Source organism: Ictalurus punctatus, chromosome 1 (assembly GCF_001660625.3).
Source record: "Ictalurus punctatus breed USDA103 chromosome 1, Coco_2.0, whole genome shotgun sequence".
NCBI classification, from domain to species: Eukaryota; Metazoa; Chordata; class Actinopteri; order Siluriformes; family Ictaluridae; genus Ictalurus; species Ictalurus punctatus.
In genome coordinates this window covers 25456270-25480274 of record NC_030416.2, presented here as the reverse complement: position 1 = coordinate 25480274, position 24005 = coordinate 25456270, and the positions used below count along the sequence as shown (strand labels likewise).

The 24005-nt window shown below is 38.4% G+C and overlaps 1 protein-coding gene across 2 annotated transcripts in view; it reads left to right on the top strand.

Moving 5' to 3' along the window:
• The first annotated feature begins 2162 nt into the window (after nucleotides 1–2162).
• LOC108270894 (collagen alpha-6(VI) chain) overlaps nucleotides 2163–24005 on the top strand; it is a 43063-nt gene continuing 21220 nt past the window's right edge. The window contains exons 1-14 of one of the 2 annotated variants that reach the window (XM_047157830.2): nucleotides 2163–2342; nucleotides 10969–11056; nucleotides 13575–14183; nucleotides 14297–14881; nucleotides 15010–15657; nucleotides 15944–16552; nucleotides 16670–17227; nucleotides 17319–17906; nucleotides 19325–19900; nucleotides 21081–21662; nucleotides 21847–22199; nucleotides 22402–22480; nucleotides 22787–22932; nucleotides 23378–23470. In XM_047157830.2, coding sequence (XP_047013786.1) covers nucleotides 10981–11056; nucleotides 13575–14183; nucleotides 14297–14881; nucleotides 15010–15657; nucleotides 15944–16552; nucleotides 16670–17227; nucleotides 17319–17906; nucleotides 19325–19900; nucleotides 21081–21662; nucleotides 21847–22199; nucleotides 22402–22480; nucleotides 22787–22932; nucleotides 23378–23470 — 5502 coding nt within the window. In that variant the 5' untranslated portion in view covers nucleotides 2163–2342; nucleotides 10969–10980. The remainder of the gene's footprint in view (nucleotides 2343–10968; nucleotides 11057–13574; nucleotides 14184–14296; nucleotides 14882–15009; nucleotides 15658–15943; nucleotides 16553–16669; nucleotides 17228–17318; nucleotides 17907–19324; nucleotides 19901–21080; nucleotides 21663–21846; nucleotides 22200–22401; nucleotides 22481–22786; nucleotides 22933–23377; nucleotides 23471–24005) is intronic. The other variant, XM_017477893.3, reaches the window with a different exon arrangement.

Sequence of the window (24005 nt, the reverse complement as noted above, 5' to 3'; positions counted from 1 at the left end):
TGTCAATTATTTTTGAATGGTAAAGCAATGAATTCAAATGTCTTTTTCAATTACAGAAAATAAAGAAACAATTAACCTCAACTATTCACCTTGTGCATTAGTCATTTAATCATAAATGATGTGGGCAGATCACATCTTGTAACACTCTGTAATCTCTTTTGTTTACTGGGGTTCCTCTTGCCATCTTCATCAATGGTTCATCATGGCTTATGGCCAGGGAACTGCATAAGATTTTGTAGGAACCATTTGAGTGCAAGGCATACTGTGTGAACGGTTCTACACAAAGGTGCCTTTTCCACATGCTCTGCATCACCCACGTTATATACAGAAAACTCCATGTGACATTTTTTATTTTTTTTAAAAATCTAATTAAGAGCAATGCATGAAATGTTCTCGGTGTTAAGCGCTGATCCACGATGTGTGACGTTGGCGATGTGAGGTTTCAAAATGTTACATTAACGATTCTCGTGCAAATATTTATCTGCGTAAAAAAGATTTTGTATAAGCCGTGCTTCCTCGTCCACTGGATCTTCTTCAAAAGGCCACACTACGCTCCGTCAGCTCTCTGAAACAAACTAACCCTGGAACAACCTGCTCCGGACAAGGTTATGTTCAGTGAGTAACTTACATACCCTGAAAGTTACCTCTGTTTTTGGAACTGAAAGTTGAGGATATCCGTTAACTCTGAATAAACTTACTCAGTTAAAACCTGCTTTCTGGAATACCCGCCTACAATACCCCCCTGCTTTCTGGAATACCCGCCTACAATACCCCCCTGCTTTCTGGAATACCCGCCTACAATACCCCCCTGCTTTCTGGAATACTCCCCTGCTTTCTGGAATACCTGCCTACAATACCCCCCTGCTTTCTGGAATACCCCCCTGCTTTCTGGAATACTCCCCTGCTTTTTGGAATACCTGCCTACAATACCCCCCTGCTTTCTGGAATACCCCCCTGCTTTGTGGAATACCCGCCTACAATACCCCCCTAATTTCTGGAATACTCCCCTGATTTCTGGAATACCCACCTACAATACCCCCCTGCTTTGTGGAATACCCGCCTACAATACCCCCCTGCTTTCTGGAATACTCCCCTGCTTTCTGGAATACCCGCCTACAATACCCCCCTGCTTTCTGGAATACTCCCCTGCTTTCTGGAATACCCGCCTACAATACCCCCCTGCTTTCTGGAATACTCCCCTGCTTTCTGGAATGCCCGCCTACAATACCCCCTGCTTTCTGGAATACCCACCTACAATACCCCCCTGCTTTCTGGAATACTCACCTGCTTTCTGGAATACCCGCCTACAATACCCCCCTGCTTTCTGGAATACTCCCCTGCTTTCTGGAATACCTGCCTACAATACCTCCCTGCTTTCTGGAATACTCCCCTGCTTTCTGGAATACCCGCCTACAATACCCCCCTGCTTTCTGGAATACCCGCCTACAATACCCTCCTGCTTTCTGGAATACTCCCCTGCTTTCTGGAATATCCCCTGGTAAACAAAGTCAAAGTTACTTTCAAACCCGGAAGCGCGCCGTCGCGCTCTGCGTGCTCCAGCGCTTAGCGCGAGGGGAAATCGTGACAGCTGGTTACTAAGGTTTTTGTTGTTGTTGTTGTTGTTGTTGAATGTTTTAAACGTCTCCTTTGATAAAAATCTAACGTTTTCATCTTAAATATATGACTTATTTGAGTCATTTACTTCAAATTGTATATATAAACACCACTTTAGCAGCTCTAGGTATACATTTCTGAACACCTTCTTGTGTGTAAATAAAGGAGATGCCATGTTGACATATTTGTTTATAATGTGGTAGCCTATATTTGGCATTTTCAAAGGGTAAAAATAACCCTGAAAATATGAACCCATTTATGAAATAAATTTGTATTATTATTTTATTTATTTATTTATTTTTTTTAAATAAAATAATAAATAGATAGATAAATAAAACCACCCTTTGGGTTTAAAAACAACCAATTTACTGGGTTCAAATGAACAACCCAACTTGATGGGTTAGTTTAAACCAAAGTATGTCCTGTCCTATATTCACCCAGATGATGGGTTAAACATAACTCAGTTTAGTAGCCTTATGAGTCACTGTGTCTCAGTTTTATTGGTTGTGTTGCCGTTACGTTTCTTGAGAAGAAAAGGAAAAAAAGAAACGCTCGTATTTATAGTGCGCTGCTCCTCTCACTTTGCCAGTGGTCTCTATAAACCCGAGCCTTTCGCCACACTGAATACGTTAAAATATTAAACGATGCATGTGTTTTATGAGTAAATACATGGATTACATCCGACCTTTCTGCAGTGTTCAGGATCCAGCTGCTGCTCCTTGCCTCATGTAAGTCCCTGTCTCACAATTCATGTACAATCAGCTGCCAGAAAAGATTTAGCACACTCTCATTATTCACACTGAAACTGATGAGTAGGCTACTGTAGGTGCGCAATAGCAAATTAAATAAATGAAGTCTAAATATGGTCGTGTATATTTCAGGTTGTAATTAAGAGAGTGATCAGAACACAGAGATAAACCAAAAATATACAATGAAATGTGTTTTAAAATATCCTCGGTTAAAGATGTTTATAACACGAAGATTACCTGCGTTTTAGTAATAACGGAGAGTAAAGTATATACTTTTATATTATAGTATATATTATATACTATAATAAGCAGATTTGACAAGAAGTCTAAGACAAAAAAATGCTTGCAAAGAAAAAAATATATATTTCATGTCTACTTCAACTGTAAAGTCAATGAGAGTGAGAGAGTTTGTTTGTTTGTTTGTTTGTTTGTTTGTTTTGTTATAGCCTACGCATTCAGAAGTCTGTATTTCAAACCTTTCAAATCTTTACTATGGTCCAAATCTGACAGTTATAGCGGATTCGGATACTTTCCTACAACTAATTCTGGATTTGTGTACAGTTTTTGAAATTATTATTATTATTATTATTATTATTATTATTATTATTATATCTCTGTGAAAAGAAGAATTGACAAAGATCCTGAGCTAGCATTTAAGAAGTAGCTGTGATACTTTTTAAATGTGCATTCCTCTTGTGCTAAGCACTGATCACTCACTTCATGATCTTCATGATCACTCACTTCATGACCTTAACTATATCAACATGCAAAAAAAGGTCTGCAAATGGGCTGCAGTAGTTTACATACTGTAGATCTGCGTGTTTCTCTGCCCAGAGGTGTGGATGTACAATGGATATAAAAACTCTAAACACCCCATGTCAGATCTTTATATATATATATATATATATATATATATATATATATATATATATATATATATATATATATATATATATACTTCAATTAAATTTTATTTGTATAGCACTTTTTACAATGGACATTGTCTCAAAGCAGCTTTACAGAAACATATAAACACGGGATACAGGTTTTAAATGTGTGAATTTATCCCAATTGGGCAAGCCGGTGGCGACGGTGGCAAAGAAAAACTCCCTAAGATGTTAAGAGGAAGAAATCTTGAGAAGAACCAGACTCAGAAGGGAACCCATCCTCATCTGGGTAACAATGGATAGCGTGAAAGTAAAGGAAAGTTCATTATGGTTTTATATGAAGTCTGTTTGTTGAACTAGTCCACTGTTCAAAGGAGACCCGAATGCAAAACTGCATGTTTTAATTGCAGTCCCGGGGCCTTAGAAGCAACCGTAGTCCCAGCAACCACAGTGAGTGTGTCCATCCGAAATTGGAGTTGGAGTTGGAGAGCTCCATCCAGTGGTAGGCATCCAAACGGATCAGCCAGGTCCAGAGAGCAGAAAGGATCAGGATCACTAGCATCTCCATAAAACTGTGTGTGGCTCAACAGAAGGAGAGAGGGAGAGATTGTTAAGTAAGAGACAGAAAGAAAGTGTACTCATGCTAAGCTTGAGTAAACAAATATGTTTTAAGCCTAGACTTAAACACAGAGACTGTGTACTGTAAAACCAGATAAGTTCATTTAATTCAAACAATTTGAGGAAACTAATTACCTCAAGTTGATAAATCAATCTCTTTAAGCCAAATACACTTAAATATAACACGTTTGAGTTAAATTTTTGTTATATTTAAGTGTATTTGGCTTAAAGAAATTGATTTATCAACTTTAAAAAAATGAGATAATTAGTTTACTCAAATTATTTGAGTTAAATGAACTATCCAGTTTTACAGTGTGTATGAGTCCCGAACACTAATTGGAAGGCTATTCCATAACTGTGGGGCTTTGTAAGAGAAAGCTCTTCCCCCTGCTGTAGCCTTCATTAATTGAGGTACCGACAAATAGCCTGCATCTTTTGATCTAAGTGGTCGTGGCGAATCATAGAAAACCAAAAGGTTGCAGATACTGTGGTGCGAGACCGTTTAGTGCTTTATAAGTTATTAATAGTATTTTATAATCAATGTGTGATTTCACTGGGAGCCAATGCAATGTTGATAAGATCAGGGTGATGTGGTCATATCTTCTGGTTCTAGTTAGGACTCTAGCAGCTGCATTCTGGACTAACTGGAGTTTGTTTATGCTCCTACTGGAACATCCAGACAATAAGACATTACAGTAATCTAGTCTAGAGGTGACGATAGCATGAACTAATATTTCTGCATCATGTAGTGAAATTATATTACTTATCTTAGCAATATTTCTGAGATGAAAGAAGGCTATCCTAGTAATATTATCTACATGAGCATCAAATGATAGACTGGAGTCAATAATCACTCCAAGGTCTTTTACTGCTGCACATGACAAAACAGAAAGACCATCCAGAGTTACTATGAGATCAGAAAGCTTACTTCTAGCTACACATGGTCCTAGTACAAGTACTTCTGTCTTATCAGAATTAAGTAAGAGGAAGTTAATAAGCATCCACCGTCTAATGCCTTTAACACATTCCTCAACTTTATTAAGCTTCTCTCTGTCATCTGGCTTTGCTGAAACATACAGCTGTGTATCATCAGCATAATAGTGGAAACTAATTCCATGTTTACGAATAATTTGACCTAGAGGTAGTATATATAAAGTAAAAAGCATATATATACTGTAGCAACCAACAAAATTCAAATGAAAAACAAATAGAAACATTTTAGAATTAATCATCCCATTCAAACTCATGCTCAAAAGTTATTATCATACAGCTGTCATCAATGAAGTGATTCTGATGAACCCCAAATAAAGACCAGTTGTTTCAGCAAAATTTTCTTGACATCTTCTTGGTTTCATCCGACTACTGAAGTCATAGTCCTCAAAGAGCTTACAAAGCATGTACAGGATCTCACTGTCAAAAGGTATAGATCAGGAGAGGGGTACACAAGTATTTTGATAACATTAGTACCATAAATCACCGTGAAGGTCATCATCTAGAAGCAGAGAAAATGGGGCTCCACGGTGACGTTACAAAGAACAGAACGTCACTCAAAAACTGATAAATGGACAAAAGAAAAACTTATCACGGAGTCTGCCAAGAGACATATAGCAACATTTAAGGTGCTGCAGGAATATAACAATAATCTGTAGTATTGTTTCATATTGTTGAAGCCCTATCTCACCAAAAAATCCCACCTAAATTTTGCCAAAACATACATACAGTCACCCCAAACCATGTGGCAAAATTTGTTATGTTCTGATGAGACGAAAGTAGAATCTTTTAGGCATAATTCTAAAAGACACAGTTGTGGTCGGAAGTTTACATACACTCATCATGAACATGAATGTCATGGCAATATTGGGCTTTCAGTAATTTCTTTGAACTGTTCTTTTTCCGGGGTAGAATGATTATACAACATACATCTTTAATAAAAAATAAAAACAAGAATTTGGTTCACAACTTTTAATTTATTTGTGGTTTTATATAGTCAATACTAGGTCAAAATTATACATACAGGGTCAAAAGTATACATACAGCACGCCCAATATTTAGTTGAATGTCATTAGCAAGTTTCACTTCGAGCAGACGCTTTTGGTAGCCATCAACCAGCTTCTGGCAGAATTCTGGTTGGATATTTGACCACTCTTCTTGGCAGAATTGGGAAAGGTCAATAACATTTGTTAGTTTCCTGGCCCTGACTCGACTTTTAAGCACAGTACACAAATTTTCGATAGGGTTGAGATCAGGACTTTGGGAAGACCATTCCAAAAGCTTAATGTTAGCCTGCTTTATCAATTCCACAACCATTTGATGTGTGTTTGGGGTCATTGTCCTGTTGGAACACCCAGTTGTGTCCAAGTTTCAACCGTCTGGCTGATGGTTTGAGATGATGTTAAATAATTCTAAGGTAGTCCTCCTTCTTCATTATTCTATCCACTTAGTGCAATGCACCAGTTCCAGCCCCAGAGCATAATGCTACCACCATGAACTGATGATCTTGGAATCTGCAATTGTTTAGAAATGGCTCCAAGTGACATTTTTGACTTGTGTACAGTAATTCCACCATCCTCTTTTTCAGATCTCCACTGTGCTCCTTGGACTTTCCCATAGTACTGTGTGTTGGTCAATCTAGTGAGTGCTGTCAAACAAACCCTTTTTATGTTGGCACAGAGAAGCTGCCAGCTGTAGTCAATCATTATCACGAACAGGAAATTAAGAGGCATTGGTCTTGGGAAATTAAAGTACATTTAGGAGCTTTCAGCACCACTAAATTAATAATTTAAGTGTTTGTATGTATATATTTGACCCTGTATGTATAATTTTGGTCCTGTGTTGATTACAGAAAGCCCCAAATGAATTAAAACTGATGAGTGTATGTAATCTTTCGACCGCAACTGTATGTTTGGCATAGAAAAAGACAGTTTATCACCCAAAAAACACCATCCCTGTGGCTAAGCATTGTGATGGCAACATCACAATATCCCTCTTGTTTGGGACATAAGTCATCTAGAGGGAATCATGGGTAGCTCCAAAATCCTAATCTAGGAAAACCTGCAGGTCTCTGTTAGAAGCTGAAGATGATGAAAAAGTTCACCTTCCAGCAAAATAATCCAAATCCAAGTCAACAAAGGAATGGCTTCAGAAGAAGAAAATCAAAGTTTTGTAATGCAGTCAGAGCCCAGCTCTACATCCTAACAAAAACCTGTGAAATGACTTGAGGGCTGTGCACAGGACCTCCCCAAGTAATTTGACAGATCTGGATTTTTGCTAGAAAAAAATTAATAAAATTGCCAAATCAAAACTAGACTGTTAACCAAAAAGACTGTGTGTATTACAGGCAAACGGTGGTTTAACGAAGTATTAGCTAAGGGTTCTGTACAATTCTAAGTTTTTTTCTTTGTCTTCTTTTTATCCCCTTAAAAGATTTCGATTTCGTGATCGGTTTTTCACTTGAATTTTGCTGGTTGCTATATTGCATGATTTATCTTGGTTTCATTTTTTACATCACAAAAACCTGAAGTTTTAACAGATTTGTGTACTTTTTATATCCACTGCAAAATGATTCAATTAATGGTACACCATATGTGGTGGCATTTACTGTTTCGGTTTCCCATTTAAACCTGGCTCAGCTGTGCACTGCTTTCTAAAGTACTTATGACTTTAGAAGTGACCACAATAAACTCTGTGAACCAAATCTCTGAGGATTTTTCACACTCTATCTTCTCTGTTTTAACTTGGGATTCACACATTATTTAGACCTTAATGCATTCACGCATTGTAAGAACTGTGAGGGAAAACATATAACACTTTAATTCCTGTAGTTTATTCTACACTGTCACTGAAATTGAAGTGAAGATTTTTTGCTAGAGAAACGCCTTTATGGGATCCCCAGAGGGACTAGTAAAGAACCCTTGAGGGTACTACATTTTCTAAGAGTGCATAACTGCATATGTGATTGTAAGCAACATGATCAGGACCTAGAATACTTCAATTGTTTAGTCAAACATGCCATCTTGAAACAGTTATAACCCCATTGCACACTAAACTTTCCTGCATTCATTTTACTTCAGTTTCTTTAGCTTTCAGTCAGGGCAGAAATGCACTTTTATTCTTCACTGGGTTTTTGTCTGTAGTGCATTTTCAGAGTTTCATTATTCTTGCTAGGATTTACCATGTGTTAATGATAAGCCCCTGAAATGTTAAAATCTTCATTCCTATGGATTTCTTTTTGTTTTCCGCCATTAATGATGTCACATTGAAGTGCACTAAAAAATCATTTTATCAGCAATGATATGATGAGTGCTGTGTGGTTAAATCTGTTCATTAATTTAAAAAAAAAAAACCTTCAATAAATATGCTGACACTAGAATAGAATTTTCCTTTGGGCTTTCTGTCTGGATATCCTAAAGCACAGGATAATAAAAATGAATACAATATAGCTTAACAAATGGTAACAGATGTGTCCATTTTGGTTTCATTTTTAACTGATTGACAAAAGAAAAAAGACAAAAAGGATGGTAATTAGACAGGTCTGAAAGGAGTTTCATAGACTGAATGCTCAGAATTGTCTGGAAAATTTGGTTATTACAAATTTGCCCAGTCTTGGCCCTTGGTCCCAGTTTTTATTTCAATGTAGGAGAATTCCTAGAAGGCATGGAGTGACATATATTCACTGTGCACTTTAAAAGGAACACCTGTACACATGCTCATTTATGCAGTTGTCCAGGCATTCAATCATGTGGCAGCAGCGCAATGCATAAAATTACTCAGATACAGGTCAAGAGCTTTACTTAATGTTCACATCAATTTTTCCACCCACAGAACTATCACTCACTCAATGTTTGATGTTGTTGTTGTTTGCATCATACTGTGTAAACTCTAGAAACTGTTGTGCATGAAAATCTGAGGAGATCACCAGTTTCTGAAATACATGTTTATCTGGTACCACCAACCATGCCATGGTTAAAGTCAGAGAGCTAACTTTTTATTTAAAGAGCAGGGATCTTTCAAAGTCTGATCTTCACAACCCGTGTTTGTGGAAGTGTATCATGGCATGAACAAAGGAGATTTCTGAGGACCTCAGAAAAAGAGTTGTTGATGCTCATCAGGTTGGAAAAGGTTAAAAACCAACTCTAACGAGTTTGGATTCCACCAATCCACAGTCAGACAGATTGTGTACAAATGAAGGAACTTCAAAACCATTATTACCTTCCTCAGGAGTGGTCAACCAACAGAGATGACTCCAAGAGCAATAGTCCATGAGGTCACAAAGGAAACCAGGGTAACTTCAAAGCAACTAAAGGCTGCTCTCACATTGGCTAATGTTTAATGTTCATGAGTCCACCATCAGGAGAACACTGAACAACAATGTTGTGCATGACAGGTTTACAAGGGGAAAGCCACTGCTCTCCAAAAATAAAATTTCTTCCCATCTGCAGTTTACTAAAGATCATGTGGACAAGTCAGAAGGCTATTGGAAAAATGTTTTGTGGACAGATGAGAGCAAAATAGAACTTTTGGGTTTAAATGAGAAGGGTTATGCTTGGAGAAAGGAAAACACTGCATTCCAGCATAAGAACCTTAACCCATGTGAAAAATAATTTTTCCTGTGCCATTCCGCTTCATTACACATAACTTTATTTATGGATTTTAATGTTGTAAATTCTTTATATTTCCGGATTTCTTAAGTTAATACTGATGGCTGATGAAAATTTAATTTGAATAGCCTCATTGGAAATATATTTACTGAAAAAAATGTTGACGAGTTCAATACTTATTTCTCCCACTGTATATACAGTGCTGTGCAAAAGTCTTAGGCACAGAAATGCTGTAGAGCAAAGATTCCTTCGAAATTATGAAATTAAAGGTTTCTACATTTAAAAAAAATACAGTAAAGAGCAGTAAACAGTAGTAAATGAAACAAAGACAATTGTGACAAAAAAATTTTTTTTTTAAATAGTAGTCTCCAGTACAATTTGTGCAGCATCTTGCAGAACCAGCTACAGTTCTTATGGAGACTTTGACTGTAGCACTTGCTTCTTCATAATGTTTTTGTCTGAAAAGTGGTGTCTTACATAATATGCTGCTTTCTTCAATTACATACAACATTTTTGTGTAAGATCTAATTATGTGCTAGAAAACTAATGTTTGGGATTCTAAAATGTTTTTGTACTGACTCAATAATGTAGAGGTCATAAAATAAAAAATCTATAACAAAGTTCGTACTAAATAAAAGGGTGCCTAAGACCTTTGCACAAATATATATATATATATATATATATATATATATATATATATATATATATATATATATATATATATATGTGTGTGTGTGTGTGTGTGTGTGTGTGTGTGTGTGTGTGTGCGTGTGTGTGTGCGTGTGTGTGTGCGTGTGCACCCTTTTATTTTTTATTTTTTATTTTTTATCTTTTATTTAGGCACCCTTTTATTTAGTATGAACTTCGTTTTATATATATATATATATATATATATATATATATATATATATATATATATATATATATATATATATATATATATATACCTTTGGTAAAATATTAGCAAATAAGGCTGTGAAAAGATAACAGTTCTGAATCTTCTTCTCCTATAATGCCTGATGAGGTTAGAGAATACATGGCAAGGGAGCAGAGATCATTCCTCCATACAGAATCTCTCCAGATCCTTCACATTTTGAGGTCCACGCTATATTCCTTGGTCTATTCCCATTGCTATGAAGGACTAAGGGAATTTGGCCTGTGTGTTACCTCATATTTATACCCCTATGAATCAGGAAGTCATGGTTGAACAATTTCCTGTTTTTGGTCACCCAGTTGTACTGAAAGTATTAATGGGAATATACTTCAAATATATTTTTCTCATATGAATTCATAGGGGTGCCAGTAATAGTGGCACACATATATTTAACAAAGATCTTATATATATATATATATATATATATATATATATATATATATATATATATATATATATATATATATATATAAATCTGTGATTTGTTTGCAATTGTTTGATATCCATGAGAGCAGAGTATGTATATACTGTATATATATATTTGTAATTGTTCTGTATTTGTCCATTAGATCACTGAAGCTATGGGTAAACTAAAAGGACTGCTAACCCTCTTTATTTTAACATCAAGTTACCTTTTGTGCAGTGCACAAAAAACAGGTTTGTACAGTTCACACAGTTGAATCCCATGTTAAAGTAGACTCAATTATTTTAAAAATCTATTATTTCTGGGAGGGCACGGTGGCTAAAGCCGGGTTCACACTGTATGATTTTGGTCACGATTTGGTCGTCTGAGACAAATTTTGAGAACCTAAAATATTCCTGTAATCCTAGGCCAAAGTCTGTAGTCTCTGATAGCTAGTTTGACATGTTCCCCGACAGCCGATTAATGGCCGTTGCGATCAAATTTTTCCTCCAATTAAATTCTGGCAGTGTCAGAAGATTTGAGGCACAGTCCTGTAGTGTGGCTTTTTCTACTCCGTTCGAGTTTTTTTGCGTGCATCCATTTTTCACGTCTTGACTGTCGTACACGCTGACATTAATGACAACAGAGATCCTACAGTGTGACATGGATTACAGCGAGAATCATGTTCATACAGTCTGATAAGCAACAGTCACAAAGGACTACAGTGAGGGAAAAAAGTATTTGATCCCCTGCTGATTTTGTATGTTTGCCCACTGACAAAGAAATGATCAGTCTATAATTTTAATGGTAGATTTATTTGAACAGTGAGAGACAGAATAACAACTAAAAAATCCAGAAAAATTCATGTCAAAAATGTTATAAATTGATTTGCATTTTTATGAGGGAAATATGTATTTGACCCCTCTGCAAAATATGACTTAGTACTTGGTGGCAAAACCCTTGTTGCCAATCACAGAGGTCAGACGTTTCTTGTAGTTGGCCACCAGGTTTGCACACATCTCAGGAGGGATTTTGTCCCACTCCTCTTTTTTCAGATCTTCTCCAAGTCATTAAGGTTTTGAGGCTGACATTTGGCAACTCCGAACCTTCAGCTCCCTCCACAGATTTTCTATGGGATTAAGTTCTGGAGACTGGCTAGGCTACTCCAGGACCTTAATGTGCTTCTTCTAGAGCCACTCCTTTGTTGCCTTGGCCGTGTGTTTTGGGTCATTGTCATGCTGGAATACCCATCCATGACCCATTTTCAATGCCCTGGCTGAGGGAAGGAGGTTCTCACTCAAGATTTGACAGTACATGGCCCCGTCTATCGTCCCTTTGATGCGGTGAAGTTGTCCTGTCCCCTTAGCAGAAAAACACCCCCAAAGCATAATGTTTCCACCTCCATATTTGATGGTGGGGATGGTGTTCTTGGGGTCATAGGCAGCATTCCTCCTACTCCAAACACAGCGAGTTGAGTTGATGCCAAAGAGCTCCATTTTGGTCTCATCTGACCACAACACTTTCACCCAGTTGTCCTTTGAATCATTCAGATGTTCATTGGCAAACTTCAGATGGGCATGTACATGTGCTTTCTTGAGCAGGGGGACCTTGCGGGCGCTGCAGGATTTCGGTCCTTCGCGGCGTAGTGTGTTACCCATTGTTTTCTTGGTGACTATGGTCCCAGCTGCCTTGAGATCATTGAGAAGATCCTCCCGTGTAGTTCTGGGCTGATTCCTCACTGTTCTCATGATCATTGCAACTCCACGAGGTGAGATCTTGCATGGAGCCCCAGGCCGAGGGAGATTGACAGTTCTTTTGTGTTTCTTCCATTTGCGAATAATCGCACCAACTGTTGTCACCTTCTCACCAAGCTGCTTGGCAATGGTCTTGTAGCCCATTCCAGACTTGTGTAGGTCTACAATCTTGTCCCTGACATCCTTGGAGAGCTCTTTGGTCTTGGCCATGGTGGAGAGTTTGGAATCTGATTGATTGATTGCTTCTGTGGACAGGTGTCTTTTATACAGGTAACAAACTGAGATTAGGAGCACTCCCTTTAAGAGTTTGCTCCTAATCTCAGCTCGTTACCTGTATAAAAGACACCTGGGAGCCAGAAATCTTTCTGATTTAGAGGGGGTCAAATACTTATTTCCCTCATTAAAATGCAAATCAATTTATAACATTTTTGACATGCGTTTTTCTGAATTTTCTTGTTGTTATTCTGTCTCTCACTGTTCAGATAAATCTACCATTAAAATTATAGACTGATCATTTCTTTGTCAGTGGGCAAATGTACAAAATCAGCAGGGGATCAAATACTTTTTTCCCTCACTGAATTAAAAATCAAGCAGTGTGCACCCAGCTTTGGTGGTTAGCAAGTTTGCCTCACACCTCCAGGGTTTGTGGTTTGATTCCCACCGCTGCCCTGTGTGTGCGGAGTTTGCATGTTCTCCCAGTGCCTCAGGGGCTTCCTCTGGGTAATCCACTTCCTCCCTCATTCCAAAGACATGCATGATAGACTGATTGTCGTGTCTGTAGTGTATGAATGGATGTGTGAATGTGTATGTGATTGTGGCCTAAGATGGATTGACACCCCATCCAGGGTATTCCTTGCTCTGTGTCCCATGTCCCCAGGGATAGGCTCCAGGTTCCCCATGACCCTGTAGGATAAGTGGTACAGAAAATGGATGGATGGATTATTTACTGGACCTGAACAGTGCATATGGCTGATATTTACAAACTGTACATGTGACCTGATTTTTCCCCCTTTGCCAGTATGTACACAGGAAGCATTAGCTGATATTGTCTTCCTGGTGGATGGGTCTTGGAGTATTGACACAGAAAACTTCCAGAATATCCGTGACTTTCTTCTCACTTTGGTGAACAGTTTCGATGTGAGTCCTGACAAGGTTCAAATCGGCTTGGTGCAGAACAGCAATTCACCACATACTGAATTCTACCTTAACAGCTTTGAAACCAAGCAAAAGCTTCTTGACTACATCACAAATCTCCCATACCGAGGAGGTGGCACCAAGACTGGATTTGGTTTGAACTTCTTGCTGAAGCAACACTTTGTGAAAGAAGCAGGAAGTCGTGCTAAAGATGGGGTGCCTCAAATTGCAGTGGTTATCACAGATGGACAGTCACAAGACAATGTGGAACCACATGCACAGGACCTGAAACACCAGGGAATCATACTTTATGCCATTGGTATTAAAGATGCTGATATGGAGCAGCTGAAGGAAATTGCTACTAAGCCACATGACCAACACATCTACAGTGTGTCTGATTTCACAGCTTTGCAAGGAATCTCCCAGAGTTTCATCCAGGTGCTTTGTACAACTTTCCAGGAAGCCAAAGATCAAGTGTCTCAGGTGCCAAAAGGTAAATTAGAACTTTTTTTTACAAGGTTGTAATTAAATCTCAGTCAGTATACAAAGGACAGTTAACCAGTTAAATAAATAATGTGCCTTGCCTTCATGTGTTTTTATTTGTAGGGTGCAAGGCTAATTTGGCTGACATTGTGTTCCTTGTGGATAGCTCTAGTCACAATGGTGATGCAGACTTCCTGGTTGTGAAGCAGTTTCTTCACACCTTCATAGAGGGTCTTGATGTTAAGCCTGATAAAGTCAGAGTAGGAATGGTACAGTTTAGTAATGATCCTCAACAAGAATTCCTGTTGGGGGAGTATGCAGACAAGAATGACCTGCTGGAGAAGGTAGACAAACTCACCTACCTAAAAGGAGGCACTGAAACCGGAAAAGCTCTTCGCTTTATACTAAATAATTACTTCATAGAATCAGCTGGCAGTCGGATCAAACAAAATGTGCCTCAGATTGCTGTGGTGATCACAGACAGTGACTCCAATGATGACATGGAGATTCCAGCCATGGAGCTACGGAGAAAGGGGGTGTTAATCTTTGCCATTGGGGTTGGTGAAGTCAGCATTACAGGCCTGCAGTCCATTGCTAATGAACCATATCACCGTTTTGTACTGAGTTTCACTGAATATGAGGAGCTGCTGAAAGCAACCACCAATGTAGTAGACAAAGTATGTATTTCTGTCGAAGCCCAGCAAGAAGGTAATGTTGTACTCACTATCTCAAATATACAGTCTCAATCATTATACACTTTAATTATGTATTTTGAAATAGTGAAGTCCACCACTACTGAAACCACTTATATCACTTTTATACTATCTATATTTCAGCTCTAGCTCCAAAGTATGCAGATGTGTTTGTGTTGGTAGACAGCACTGTTGAACAGACCCAAAATGTGACAGAGTTCCTCAATCGCCTAGCCAATCAACTTAACGTGGCGAGTACATCTCATCGGATGGCTTTGGCTCAGTTTGGTGAAGAGGTTTCAGTGGAATTTCGTTTTGATGCTTACAAAACTAAAACTGAAGCACTTGCACTTATCCGCAAATTCCGACTCAGAGGTACTGGGCAGCGCAAACTTGGAAAGGCGATAGATTATGTGCGGACTCACCTCCTCAACACTGAAGCAGGCAGCCGAATTGCTCAGGGCTATAAGCAGTACCTGTTGGTGGTAAGCAGAGGAGAATCGGATGACAATATACTTACAGCAGTTCGTGCATTAAAGGATGATGGAGTGATGCTTGTCAACATTGACCTAAGTGAAGAGCTAGACTTTCCACTCACTGCACAAAGTCACCCTGATGCACCTCGTGGAGCTGCTCCACCTCGTGGAGCTGCTCCACCTGACGTATCTTTCAGCCTTGTTCCTCCTCAGTGGTTACCTACAATTGTCTATTCTACAACTGGAAATGTTAAACAAATATCAGACAATGTGATGACTATCATGGATACTAGGGATGAGTTTATGGCAGCTGAGGGTAAGTTTGTCATTATGATTAACTTGAAAACTGGGAATTTCGCTGTTTGACAATACAAAATAAAAAATACAGCCACAAAACAGGCTGCAAAAGCATTATGTCTAAAGAAGACTATAATATTTCCTTTTTCTGCATGAATGGAAGAATTGATCTCTTTAGCATTCTCTAACTCTGTTTGATTACCTGGGATTAGTTTAGGGACTGAAATTAAATACAGTATAAACATGAAGAAGATTCATATTATAATGTCTTACAAATTATTTCTGTTTCTTTGTTTTCTTCACAGACTGCAAGTTAGTGGCTGATATTGTGTTTATTGTGGATGTGTCGGACAGTACTACAAGTCCAGGCCTGGTCCGTGATTTTCTCTACCACATTATTAATGCCTTGCCGATAGAATCTGACAGTGTGCGTGTGGGAATTGTGTTGTACCGTGAAACACCCTCAGCTGATTTTTACTTAAACACATTTAATAAGAAGTCTGAGATTTTGCAGTACATTAAACGATTGCTGTTTGGGGGTGGAGAGTCCAAAACTAGCAGGGCTCTGAAGTTTGCAAGAGAGAAGGTGTTTGCCAAAGAGATGGGCAGCCGACGTGCCATAGGGGTGCAGCAGATTGCTGTGGTAATAACAGAGGATGAGTTCCTGGATAATGTCTCAGCTGAAGAAGCTAGTAAGTTACTATACTCTGGAGTCCAGGTCTACGCTCTTGGAGTCTCGAATGATAATGAGGAGCAGCTGAAACAGATTGCATCTTATCCTCCAACAAAATTTGTGTTCAGTCTCCAGAGCTTTTCTAATCTTGATAAAGTGGAGAAAATTATGAAGAAGACTATTTGTCACAATATGGTCCATTCAGCTGTTTTGAAGTCCAGGAAATATGATTTAAAGCAAGGTAGAATGTTTCACTGTCACTACTAATATAGCAAAACAATTAAATTTACAATTGAATAAGATTGATTTTTATTGCACTTATGTCAATCTGATAGATCTTTTTAACATTCACTTTCAGGATGCTTACAAACAGAAAAAGCAGACATCTATTTCCTAATTGACGACTCCAGTAGTATTAAAAACCAGTTTGAGCAGGAAAAAGAGTTCATTCTAGACATTCTGTCGATGTTTACTATTGGACCAAAACAGGTTCGTGTGGGTGTGGTGAAATTTGCAGATGAACCCACACTAGAGTTTAGACTGAATGCATATAATGACAAAATCTCTCTTGAAAGAGCTGTGAAGAGCATTAAACATGGTGGTGGAGACACATATATAGGAAAAGCCCTGTCTAACATGACAAAATACTTTGAGGAGGCCGAAAAGTCACGAAGCACTAAGGTTCGCAAAATTCTCATCATCATAACTGATGGAAAATCTTGGGATAGTGTGAACGAACCAGCAGCACAGTTAACAGCACAGGGGGTGTCCACCTATGCCATTGGCGTGAAAGATGCAAACGAGACAGAGCTCCTGCAGATAACAGGTGACCCAGAGAAGACATTCTTTGCAACCAACTTTCATGCACTGAGACACCTGAAGGATGAAATTGTAACTCATATTTGCTTAGAAGAGGGTAAGTGTTTAAAATGTGTTTTTAGTGTTTTCCCCCAAAAAAATATTTAACAAGGATTATGCTGATGCACACTTTTCTTTCCATTTCATAGCCTGCAAGAGCATGTGGGCAGATGTCATCTTTTTAGTTGAAGGCTCAGGAAGCACTGCCCCTGAGGACTTCTCAAAGATAAAGGAATTCATGAATACTGCAGTGTCCAAGTTTCTAATTGGCAAAAATAGTGTACAGGTTGGAGTTGTGCAGTTCAGCTCATACTCAAAGGCTGAATTTGCCCTCAACAAGTTTTCTGATAAAAGCCAGATCCAGCAGGCTATTAATGAAATGCAGCAGCAGGAGCAGCCAATTAAGAATATGAAGCAACTAGAAGAAGGCACTCAGACTGGGGCTGCACTCAATTTTGTGTCAGAGTACTTTGATCCATCAGAAGGGGGTCGTTCCAATGCCCCACAGTTCCTCATCATGATCACGAATGGCAGGTCGATGGATGACATTGCTCAACCTGTACAAGCCCTCAGAAATAAGAGCATTACAATATACTCCATAGGAATGGGTGATTTTAACAGCACACAACTGAAAGATATCAGCGGAACTCAGGAATTAGTTTTTCTTGACAGACATGATGATGTGTTGAATTTCTTAGATAAAGTCTTCTTGCTCAAGATCTGCAAATCTGCTGACAGTAAGCCATATTAATATAATTTTATGTATACCATATTATAGTAAAATGATAGCTCTATGTGTGAGCACCATTTTATATACCATTTTATTAGTATATACCATGAGCCAAAACATTTTGACCACAAATGGAGTGAATAACGTTGATTATGTCGTAACAATGTTGCATGTCAAAGTGTGGGATATATTAGATGGTAAGCGAACAGTCCTTTCCCCATATTTGACATGCTGGATGCAGGAGAAACAGGTAGGAATGAAGACCTGAGTGACTTTGACAAGGGCCAAATCATAATGGACAGACAACTGGGTCAGAGTGTTTCTGAAACGGCAAGCCTTGTAGTCCCGCTCAACAGTGGGGAGCACCTACTGACAGTGGTCTGAGGATGGACGAACCACAAATATGGTGACAGGGTGCCTAAGGCTCATTGATTCGTTAGGGCAATGAAGGCAATCCCATACTGAATGGGAATACCTAAACATTGTTATGGACCCCTTCGTGGCAGTGGTAATCAATGGCAGTGGGCTCTTTCAGCAAGATACTGCACCTTGCCACATTGCATACATCGGGTCTCATTTATCAAGCTGGATAATGCAGGGTTTATGCATAATTTGTTTGTGTGAGCATTTACACAAGAGATTTGGTATTCAAGAAAATCTTGTAAATTCAGAAAATAAAAATTTGTTTTCTATTCCTGCTCATAAGTGTGTGTAAATTTACACATAAGAAGAATCAAATAATTTGCATGGATTACTGACCTGCACTGGTCTGTCTGTGCGTAACCATAAGCCGTAAACAAGTGCCTCAGCTGACAGAAGATTTAGTGCCCACTTGTTTGCAATTGTTTGATATCTATGAGAGCAGAGTATTTTTGTGATTTTTTTTAACAAAAGATGAAAGGGTTAAACAATAAAGACAAATCTTCACATCCTTTGGTTATATTTACCAAGGGTGCCAATATTAGTGGAGGGCACTGTATATGTACAAAAATAGCTTTTGTATAAAGAAGATAACCATCATCTTTCAAAGTAATATATGACATTTGAGCGTTGTTTGTCTCTTTGTTGCGCAGCACTCAATAACTGAACAGACGTGTTAGTTCAGGACTTTACAGCCTGCCAGAACTGGTCAAGGCTGTGGTGATTTCATTAGGCTACTAGTATACTAGAAAAAAGACAACTAAATTTGACAGAAAATATACCACAAACAAAAATAACAAATATGTACATCTTTAGTTAAGACAAATTATGAACTTGAGCCAAGATGAGGAACTGTCAGAGCCAGAATTTAGATGGAGATTGTGCTATACCTGTTAAAATTTGTGAAATTTCTTTTAGCATTTCCATTTTTAAATATTTGGGAAAATATTTTTTATGTTCTAGTTATAAATTGTCCTAATTTGTCATGATTCTTCCCTTCTTTAGAATGCCAGAAATCACAGGTGGCAGATGTTGTCTTCTTGGTGGATGGTTCCACCAGCATTCAATCTACAAACTTTGAGATTATGAAGTCCTTCATGAACTCAGTAGTGAACACTACACAGGTTGGACAAGACAATGTCCGTGTTTGCACCATTATCTATTCTACTAATGTCACGGTCCATTTCCCCCTTAACCAATACTACAGCAAAGAAGATGTGCAGGAAGCTATCAGTGCTCTGATATATCCCACTGGAGATACCTACACAGCCAAGGCACTACAATACTCACTGGATTACTTTGATGAAGCCAGAGGTGGGAGAAGTGCAAATGGTGTCCCACAGCTGATGTTTGTCATTACTGATGGTGAGGCTACAGACACACATTATTTAGAGGGAGCTGCAAATAAGCTTCACAATTATGGAGTTAGAATTTATGGTATTGGGGTTGCAAATGCAAGTACAGATGAATTAAAGAAAATTACCAAAGACAAGAACAAGGTTTTCCATGTTAACAACTTCCAAGCTTTGGAAGACCTTTGGCAGAACGTTTCTCGTGAGATCTGCAAGGAAACAAAACCAGGTAAGTATATAATATTTGCATATCAGCAATAAAAGCATTCATCCTATTGTAAATAATATTTGCCCCATCCTGATTTCCTCTATTTTTGCACATTTGTCATGCTAAATGATTTGGGATCCTGATATAAAATATACTATTGTATAAGATGAGGATAACATGAGGAAACACAAAACGGTTTTTTAAAAACTGTTTCCTTTTGTGAATGCAACGGCTTTCTCACCCATGGGAAAAATTAATTGCCCCTCTAAACTTTATAATCAGTTATGCCACCTTTATCACTAGGAACAGCAACCAAATGTTCAGATTAGTATTTCACATAAAAATAAAGGAATTTTGGCCACTCTTCTTTGAAGACTTGTTTTACTTCTACCGTATTGGGAGTCTTTTGAGCATGAACTGCCTGTTTAATTAGTTACAGTTACATTTATATAGTGCTTTTCTAGACAATCAAAGCACTTTACATAGTATATGGGGATCTCTTCAACCACCACTAGTGTGTAGCATTTCCCTGGATGATGCGATGGCAGCCATCGTGTGCCAGAAAGCCCACGACACACCAGCTATTAGTGGGGAAGAGAGAGTGATGTAGCCAATTCAGAAATGGGGATTATTAGGGAGCTATGATAGATAAGGGCCAATGGGGGAATTTCACCAAGACACCGGGGTATACCCCTTCTGTTTTACAATAAGTGTGCTGGGATTTTTAATAACCACAGAGAGTTTAAGGTCAGTAATTCAGGGGTGGACTTGTTGTTGTGCTTGATCATCGTCTTGCTACATAATCCAATTGCACGTGAGCTGCAGATTATGGACTGATGCATGGACATACTACTTCAGGATTTTCTGGCAAAGAGCAGAATTCATGATTCTGTTAATTATAGCAAGATGCCCAGGCTCTGAAGCAGCAAAGCATCCCATCACCATCACACAATATGATGTTCATAGGATGTTCTAATTGTTGAATGTTATGTTATCTTTACACCAGATTTAACGGGACATGTGTCTTCCAAAAAGTCCATTGTACATTATCCATTGTACATTATCCATTATACATTTTTTTGGTAATTTAGGTAATTAAGTATGACAAATATGCAAGAATGTAAGAAATCCCCAAGGGCCAAAAAATTTTTCATGACACTGTATGGACCGTTGATCTTAGTCTGACCTGAATATTTTTCAGAGTGCCAGAAAGAGGCAGCTGATTTGGTCATTTTGATTGATGGTTCTGAAAAAACCCAAGGAGCTCTATGGAACACCATCCAAAATATTACACTGGGCCTTGTAGACAATCTTCGTATCAACCAAGACCTCTTTAGAGTTGGTGTAGCCCAATTTAGTACAACATACAAAAAGGAATTTTACTTAAATGAATATTACGATGAAAAGGATATGAAGGGGGCCATTAAGAATATGTCCCCAATGGTATCTAAGAGAAACATTGGAGCTGCACTAAATGGAGTACAAGAGTTCTTTAAAACTGATAAAGGGAGCCGCATTGAAGAAAGAATTTCACAAAACCTGCTTCTGATCACTGTTGGGGCATCATCTGATGAGTTCATTGATGCAGCAGATGGGTTAAGAGCCATGGGCATTCAGATATTTGCAATCGGAACAACTGTGAAAACTGAAACTCAGCTCACTAGCATTACTGGTTCACGTAATAGGGTTTTTGTACTGGACAGCTTTGACCATCACACTCTGAATCATACAACACAGATATTGATAAATGGCATTTGCTCTTCTACCCCAAATGACATAACAAGTGAGTACTGAGAACACAGAATTTCAGAATATTAAATTAATATGCAAGATGCAGGTCATTTGAATAGCATTAACATAACATGTATTAAGTTTTCCTGTGGTAATGAGGTTGAAATATTAAAATCATGTACAAACTCTAATTAATATGTTTCACTAATTAACATAGTACTTGCTTTTTCTTACAGGTTGCATGGTGAATATTGGAGTTGGTTTTGATATATCCCATGGCAGTTCAAGCCCACAGTCACTCTTTAGTAGCCAAAAGAAGCTGCAGGCCTACCTGCCTGAGATTATCAGATACATCTCCACTGTGCACAACTTGTGCTGTCTACCCCAGCAGCCTGTTCTGCAAAGCAACATTGGTTTCCTTTTGGTTGCTAGTGATGGCAAGATACTGTATGACACAGGTTTTGAGCACTACAATGAAGACATAATAAAGAAGGTGATGGCATTGCAGATGACTCAGGGTGTCACCTTCAATACCCAGCTTTTGCGCTCTTTTCAGGATAAGTTTGAAGGCTATAGATCTGGTGTGAAGGTAAGAAATTTATCATCATTGCAGAGGACTGGGTTCATATGCACTAATAGACTTTCATAGTGTATACTGTATCATTTTACAACTATGTGACAGGTGAATGATATTCTTCAGAATTGTATCAATAGTGATAATTTCATTTTGAAATACACTCTGAACCTGATTAGTGATCAGATATTTAAACTGCACTGGCTGACATGTTCAGGTAGTGATCATTTTCACTGATGGCCTGGATGCATCTGTTGATGACCTCATGGTTGCCTCAAAGAATCTAAGAAGAAGTGGTAGGGGGACGACATCTTTACACATATTGTTATTGTTTACATCTTTTTTTATTATATATGTGTTGTTTAGGGCATGGTGGATTAGTGTTTAGCATGTTTGCCTTGCACCTCTGGAGTTGAGGGTTTGATTTCCGCCTGTGCCCTGCATTCAATAAGCAATATAACAGTGTGTCTGTGCTAATCATGTAAAGAAGATCCAGTTTAAACTCTATTTTTCTTTTTTATCAGTAACCTTTATTGTACCTTTGTGTGCATGTGAGTCTGCAGGACAATAGTGTGTTTTTACTTATTACATTTGTATGACAGGAATCCATGCGCTGATGCCAGTAGCTCTAGAAGGAGTCAAAAGCATCACAGACCTACAGAAGCTGCAGTTTGGACGAGGATTTGACTACAGAGAGCCTCTCATGATTGGCATGCAAAATGTAGCCAGTGCCATGCAGAAACAAATTGTAAGTCAAATCTCTCAAATGACAAATGCTGAGGAAATTCACCAGTAGGCTGAGTGCTACAAATTTACAATTATAGGATCAAATTAGGGTAAGATTAGGATTCTGTGTGACAATATCAGCTGGAAAAACAAAGCCAGACCTTTGGAATCAATTTGGTGAAAATATATTTTTAAAGTTCTTGCCACTAAAGCATACAAATGAATAGAAGAGTTTGTATAATTGGATCATAATACATGGTACGGAATAATTATTATTATGACAATTATTGTACAAAGCAGCTCGATTCATATCTGAGGTAACTCAATCCATTTTTGCTGGGAGAACAGAAAAATCAAAGTACATAATGTTGGATTTCTGGTTTCAGCAGATGTAGATTGTGTAGAGCACTAAGTTGTGTAAAACTGTGTATATATCCACAGGTCTTTTCCTTTCTAATTCTTTCTAGGATGCTGTGGTCTCACAAGAGTGCTGTAATGTAATGTGTAAATGCACTGGTCATGAAGGGGTGCGAGGACCTCGAGGACCTCCAGGGACAAAGGTATCACATCATGTCATAGATGATCATATACTTTTTATGTATTTTAAAATTAGTTTATTTGTAAACACTTAAAGGTAGTATAGAACAAAGTTATATGTAACACAGCCTTATAGGAACATGGTACAGAATTATTTCTGAGGTGATTGTTTAGAGCAGAGGTTCTCAACCATTTTCAACTTAAGTACCCCCCCCCCCCCCCCTTCCCTATCATGTGGCATATTTATAGTCGGTAAAGGGGTCTGAAAACTCACTAAGTTGGCAACACTGGTCTGCACTGACAGCTAGATAAAAGGCAGCCTTAGCTCCGCCTCTCCCCAGCAAAAAGAAAATGCAGAGGGAGAGAGAACGCTGGGTTTTTCATTTATGCACATTCTATTTGAAAAGCAATAAAATACACAAAGCACCCAAATGATGCCTGTCTGTTTTTTTCTTTAAAAAATTTGTGCCCACCCTTCCGATCTCTCCACAACTAACCCCCCCACCCCCACCCCCACCCCCACCCCCCACCCTGACCCCCCCACCCGAGGGGGGCATG